Genomic DNA, 6432 nt, shown 5'->3' with positions numbered 1-6432 from the left:
GGACCCCACTTTGGTGGCCTGCTGAATTCAGAAAGGTCTGCGCTGCCTGCCCCCCGCTCTGCCTGCACCCTGCCTGCGCTCCTGCCCAGCCCTGCCCGCCCCCCGGCCGCAGCCGGCCCGGGGGGGCACCGCCGGGGGGACCCCGAGGCGGGGTACGCGGAGCCCGGGCCGGGGCGGGGGGCGGCCGGCGCCCGCCCGCCGGGCAGCTGCCCCCGCAGCATCCCCAGCACACGGGCCTACCGGAGAGGGGGGGATGCAGCCCGCTGGGGAGGGGGTGTGTGGGGGGGCTATTGCATGACTTTTGCCTTAATTAAAAGATTTGTGTATTTTCCTACTCCCGGGAAACTTATTTTTTTTTAAATATTGAGAGAAACCGAGGCGGTGTCGCAGCCTCCCCAGGCTCCTTGGTGCTGTTTAACTCACTGGCTGCGGTGCAGAAAGTACAGCTGTGCGAGGAAATTGGTTAATGAGGAGAGGACGGCCTGCACCAGCCTCCGCTCGCAGAGCTCCAGCAGCCCTTCGCACCACCACGTCATCTGCTTACAGATATGCATCGCCCGGGCAATGTTTTCCAAGTTTTATTTTCCCCCTTCCTTAATACATTCAATTCCAGAAAGAAACGTAATACGTCAGCGGCTCAAATAATTTAAACTGCGTATTAGAACTGTAATTTGGCGGGGGCGGGGGGGTTATATTCTTTACAAATTTCTGCCCGCTAATGCCCTACGATATTACATTTATTAACAGGCGACAGTTCCCATCCTGACAATTCACAGTGCAAGTTCCAAGAAAGTTTCTTTACGCAGCGTAGCGTTACTTTTACATCCTTTAAATACGAAGCCGATATTTAAAGAGCAAACAACAGGTACATCTCAGGAGCCAGCTGAATTTTGTAGCTGCTCGGCTCCCAGTTTGGGATAGAATGGCTACAAATACTGAAAGGGGGGAGAAGGGGCAGGAAACAAATTTTGCAAGCAGTGGAGTCACCATGACAAAAAATAATTTGTTTTTATTTTAGATTCAGATTTCATTACTGCACTCAAACTACTACAACTGGGCTTTGAGTTATTATACAATCCAAACTGTTTCAATCAGAAACTCTAAGACTCAGTGTGCAATGATTATTATTAATAATAATTAGCTCCTTGGTTTCTTGATAGAAAAAGGCTATCAACAAGCATTTGTTTAACCACAACAAAAGTATAATTAGCTTATCCCACTTAGTAAATCTGTATGCATGCCAACTCATACCAAACTGCTACTTTTACAAAAAATTGCAATAATACAGATCATTTTTCCAGTCCTTTTTGCACAAAATTTATTTACAATGTATACATAAATGCTCCATGATGGGACTATGGGGGGGAAAAAAAAAATGCACACATGACCGATGTTTTGCCCAGAAAGAAAGTCAACATATTAAAAATAAATCTTCAGTCCATGTTTCGAGCTGCGTAAAACAGGAAGTGATGTACAAGGTGGTGGTTGCTGCATGGGGACAAGGATGCTCTGATGTGACAATTAGGCTTCAAATACACTGCCTTTCCGTTTCCATGCTTCCTCCTACCAGTCTCCTTAAGACACTGCCTGCAACAGCTGATTAATCATTGTTGATGACTGCAGTTTTTCCCATCCTTCCCGATTTACATCTGTTCAGGCCAATTCAAATATGGTGAGTAAATGAATTAGACATGCAAATTCACGCCCCAGGCTAGAAAGAGAGAGAGGGAGAGAGACGGGGGAGAAGGGGAGAGAAAGGGAAGAAAGACGAGACTGAGAGAGAGGGGAGAGAGAGAGAGTGTGCATGGCTGAAATCCTAGGATAGAAGAAAGATTCTTCTGCCTGACATAGTTATTTTAATGCTCTAAAAATCCTGCAAATAAGCCCTTTCTGTCATTTGCAGGATAAGTGTAAGGCTTCTTTTTTTTCATGTAAGGAGGCTTCTGGAGGAAGTGAAGAGCTATGGAAACAACACACATAGTGTGGAAAAATTTCACATTTTTTTTAAAAAATCTATAAGAAACAACGTAATATGGATAACAGTATAATAGCATTTTACAATATTCCACTCTTTGTTCTCTTAATGTCTTATATAGGTATTTAGCATGTCCCCAGAAGTTGACTTCGGTCGGTGTTTTCCTGCTTTTCAGGGTCCCTGTGAAGAATCGGAACGTCCCTTGGTCCAAAGTTGACGCCAAGAACTCCATAGTCATTGCAGAAAGACAATGTTTGAAATCTACCGTCGCTGCAGACAACGAGTATTTCCCTTAAGCTACTGAGCATGAATGTCCATCACTTGTCCGCTCACTGCCGGCTCGCCGGTATGAAGCATTGTGGGGCTTGATGCTGACATGGGCATTCCAGGGTGGGGTGGTCCTCCATGCATCATCATCGCTGGGTGGTGAGGGTGTCCAGGAATGTAGGTATGCATGGGGGGGCCATGACGCAGCTGAGCAGGATGGGGGGGCATCTGGGGTGGGGTATAGCTTGGCTGTCCCATGTTCATACCCATTGGACTACCCCGAGACACATAATCCCCTGGCATACTTTGCAGCCCTGCAGAGAGAAAGAGGCAGCGGTGAGTGGTGGGAACCCGCTACCGACATCGGGCCGTGAAGCTCCTCCGCTCGGGCATGGGAAGGCCGGGCTCGAGCCAAAGGTGGGACGCGGAGTCACGGGCACGCGAGCGCGGTTGCCTTTGCAGAGTCCAAGCCTACATATGGACTCACAACGACGGCAATGGGAATGATTCTCAGGTCAAAGAAAAAAACCCAAGAACATCCTCCTCCTTCCAAATACAGCGTTTTGGGAGAGAAAACCACTTTCTGCTTTTATGGTTAGGAATGTATGCGATGGAGACGTTTCTGATCTGGAAGCATGCCGGAGGCAGCGCCAGCCCGATGCTGACTAACGTCACACGGGGCGGTGGCATCCAGGCGGGGAAGCCCTGCAAGGGCTCTCAGGTGGGCTCCGTCCCCCGTGGCCTTGCTCCAGCCTTCGTCTCCCTGCTTGTAAAAGCGTGCTGGGAACACAAGGCAGGGAATTCGTAGTGGTTAATGAGGGGCTTGGGAAGAGAGATGGGTTAAATCTGTGCCGAGGTTTATCAACAGTTATTTATTTAGGTCTCAAGCCCCATCACTTGGAATCCATCCCAAGTGTCTGTGCCATTCAAACAGACGCTATACAGCAAGCACATACATCGCTGAACAAAGGCCTCATATGAAGCTGAAATTGATAGGATTACTAAGGACGATTGTTAAATCAAACCTGTATTTTTAAACACGCTAAAAAAATATATATATAATCAATAACAATCATCAATTAATTCCTTCCCCCTGCTCACTTATGTCCGAAAAAATCAGAAGCGCAACTCAGTCAACCTTTCAGTGGGTTTGGGAGAACAATAAGGAAAAAATCGGACCTAAAACAATAAAACCTCCTGCTTTCCGTGGGCCTCTGCCTTCTGCTTGGATTGCTGTAGCTGATGGGAACTGACAGGTGTATTGTTTCGGAGAGCTATAAGCTCCATAATCATCGAGGGTGAAAGGCATACGCTATTGCTAAGTAGGTTCAATTGGCTTTAGTTCTAAGTAAGAGCGCGCTGTGAATGCGCCGAACACCTTGGAATCAGGTCTCAAGGCTCTAGCAATGAATAGCTGCTTAATCTAGCCTAAAGGAACAGTTTTGAACTAATGAAAATTGCTTATAAAATATACTGTACTCACAGCTCTTTAATCAAAAAAGATGATAATATTTTTTGTAATAACCTATTAATTTAATTGGTCACGAAGCATAAAATACATCATTTAAATTTAATTGACCCAGAAACTAAGAAACAATATTTAAATTAACTAAGCTAGAAATTTCCATGATGAGGTAATAAGGCTGTTGCATTCCCAAGCTCAGAGGAATGTTTTCACAGCTAATTGTTAAAAGTTAGTTTTGACTAACGCCCAGAGAAGACGACTACGAAACACGCTTGGCCCGGGTAACTTCAAACCCTACGATAATACAGGCTGGAGGCACAATAAAGATGCCAAAATAACTGCTTTTAACTCCAGAAAGAGCGAGAGGAACAGAATCAGCCACCATTTATACATGGTACTGGTGCCTCGGTGTTTCAAACCGCTTTACTCTTTTTTTTAAATTTTTTACACAAAAATGTGTATAATGTATTTTCCCCTATATAAAGACAAGAGGGGGGAAAAAAAAAAAAACTGGGACAGTTTTTCTAGGCTTTCTTCACAAGGCCTGCCACTGAAGATTGCATTAATGATCTCTATTTTTGTATACTGAATAAGTCAAATCCATTTGTCACACTGCAAGTGATGGCATACTTAATTTGGATATAGTCAATTAGCCTGGGCTAAGCTCCATAGCCTGCTGCGCACACCTCTATTTTGTATTCTCTCTTTTTCCTTTGCCACACGTAATCCCATTATGACGGACAGACAAAGGGAAATAAACTTGGAAAAAAAAAAAAAATCAAAGTTTCGTCCATCGCTTTCCAAAACGCAACTAAGTGAAGTGGCCGTTTATTTATTTTTTTTTTTTTAACCTACGAGAAGTCTCTGTTTGGCTTTTTTGGTGTCTTGCAGGTTAGCGGGAGAAATGTAACTCATGCATCAACTGCGGTTAGACAGATTTATGACACTTTGGGGACATGCTCTTTCCTCTCCCTGCGCTGCTGCAGACCGCTTACATTTTGCAAATCAGTCTGTTGCCAAGACGACGGGCTCCCCCACCTCCCCGGCTGCTTCTTGTTTTGTCATGTGCTCGGGGATGGATAATAGCATCAACGTATGGCGGCGTCGATGTACGGCGGCGTCGGTGCGCGGCGCGCGCACGCACACGTGTGCACGGGGGGTTTGGGAGCTCGGAAAGCTTGAGCTGAACCAGAGGGAGAGAAACCTGAAGGAGCCCCAGGCGTAGGATGGATGGATGGAAAGGAAGGAACAAGCATGAGGCTATGGGCAGGGAGAACATAGGGAAATGCAAGGAGACAAATATCCCTCGGACAAAGTGAGAACAAAGACCCCGTTTGTACTTACTTCCCCCTGGCTTTGCCATTGGTTACCTAGGTGAAGGTTACATGTAGTGCCACTGCCCCTCCATGCCCATATTCATGCCCATTCCACTCATAGGTCCTAGAGGGAGATAAAAATCCAAGAAGACGCCAGAGAATGAGCAAAGTCAACAGATAGTGCCAAAAGCCCCTTTCCAAAACGCAGCACAGCCAGAGGGTCCAGGACCACTCGAGCGAGAAGATGCCTGGTTCCCCTTGGCGGCGTTGAAGGTGGGCAGAAGACAGGCGAGGCAAGGCAGGCAGCTGAGAGGACGGCGGAGGGCGGAGGTGCGGTTACCTGCCGTCACCCATCGGTGGGTGATGCTCCCCCGGGGGCTTACCTGGTGCTCGGATGCCCATGTGCTGCTGGCCATCCATCACGAAACCTCCCATCGGCTGGCCGTCGGGGTTATAGGGTGTTCCTTGACTTACTGGAAAAGCGCACAACATTGCTTTTTAGCGACAGACAAAAGGGTCACCTCTTCTCGTGGCGTTGAGACGCAACCCCCCTACCCACGGACTGCGCGAGTCGGCTATCGATGCCGGCTCTAAAAACAGGGAAAAACGTCTACTGTTCGAATTTAGCCGCCAGGCTGCCAAGCTTGCTTAGTTTTGGCTTAATTTCCTACTGCTAGTTTGAAAACGATGTTAGCGATCCGAAATCTCGAGGCACGAGGAGCCCCGGCTCCAGCTGCTGCCGCTGCTGACGTCAATGCAAAGACCTGTATAGGAGCCGGATTTTATGGCTGGAATAGTCACACTGAAATCACAGTGTGTTAAATTACGCCCGTGTGCCTTTCTAAGAGCAGGACCTGAACACGTCCGTGCCAGATATTTACCTCTAATGACAAAATAATCGAATGTACTCGAAGAGGAAGCGTGGCCCAAAGGCATCTCGGACAACGATGGATTTGGATAGTTTGGCAGCGAGACTCGGAAAACGAAACCAACTGGGAGTAATAGGCTATTCCTCAATGCAAATACCCACACAGAGCTGCGAGCCAAGACCCCAGACAGAACCGGCACGTGAAAACTTCAGATTTAAAAAAATACAAATAAAAAATAATCTCCCCAAATTAAAACCCGAACACTCAGCGATCCCAAAAGACAGCTACTAAAAGGAAGAGCCGAGGGACAAAAGGACCCTATACAAGCACCACTACCTGAACTCCAGGTTTTAACTGTGCATTAAAAGCCGGCTTCAGAAGTAAGCTGCCTTGGGTTATTAAAGCACATAAAGCTCTACCTCATTGAATGCCTTTGAACTTTACTGAGTCCCACAAGCGATTCTGACCCCTTTGCCCTTTTGACAGGTAATAAAGTTTACAGCAATTCCACACCAAGCCATGCACCAGGGAGTGGTCACA

The 6432-nt window shown here is 47.0% G+C and overlaps 1 protein-coding gene across 6 annotated transcripts in view; it reads right to left on the bottom strand.

Moving 5' to 3' along the window:
• Positions 1 to 2064: 2064 nt before the first annotated feature.
• The window catches only part of MEIS1 (Meis homeobox 1), a 110840-nt gene continuing 106472 nt past the window's right edge, over positions 2065 to 6432 (bottom strand). For 3 of the 6 annotated variants that reach the window (XM_086631056.1, XM_086631054.1, XM_086631047.1), the window contains 2 exons: positions 5407 to 5492; positions 2065 to 2556 (listed from right to left, as the gene is read on the bottom strand). In XM_086631056.1, the coding sequence (XP_086487182.1) occupies positions 2273 to 2556; positions 5407 to 5492 (370 nt within the window). In that variant the 3' untranslated portion in view covers positions 2065 to 2272. Of the gene's footprint in view, positions 2557 to 5406; positions 5497 to 6012; positions 6030 to 6432 lie in introns of all 6 variants that reach the window. The other 3 variants (XM_086631069.1, XM_086631055.1, XM_086631062.1) reach the window with 2 other exon arrangements.

The sequence above is a fragment of the Tauraco erythrolophus genome, chromosome 2, assembly GCF_009769465.1.
Source record: "Tauraco erythrolophus isolate bTauEry1 chromosome 2, bTauEry1.pri, whole genome shotgun sequence".
NCBI classification, from domain to species: domain Eukaryota; kingdom Metazoa; phylum Chordata; class Aves; order Musophagiformes; family Musophagidae; genus Tauraco; species Tauraco erythrolophus.
The sequence above is the reverse complement of the archived record's forward strand: the minus strand, read 5'-3'. Positions and strand labels throughout refer to the sequence as shown.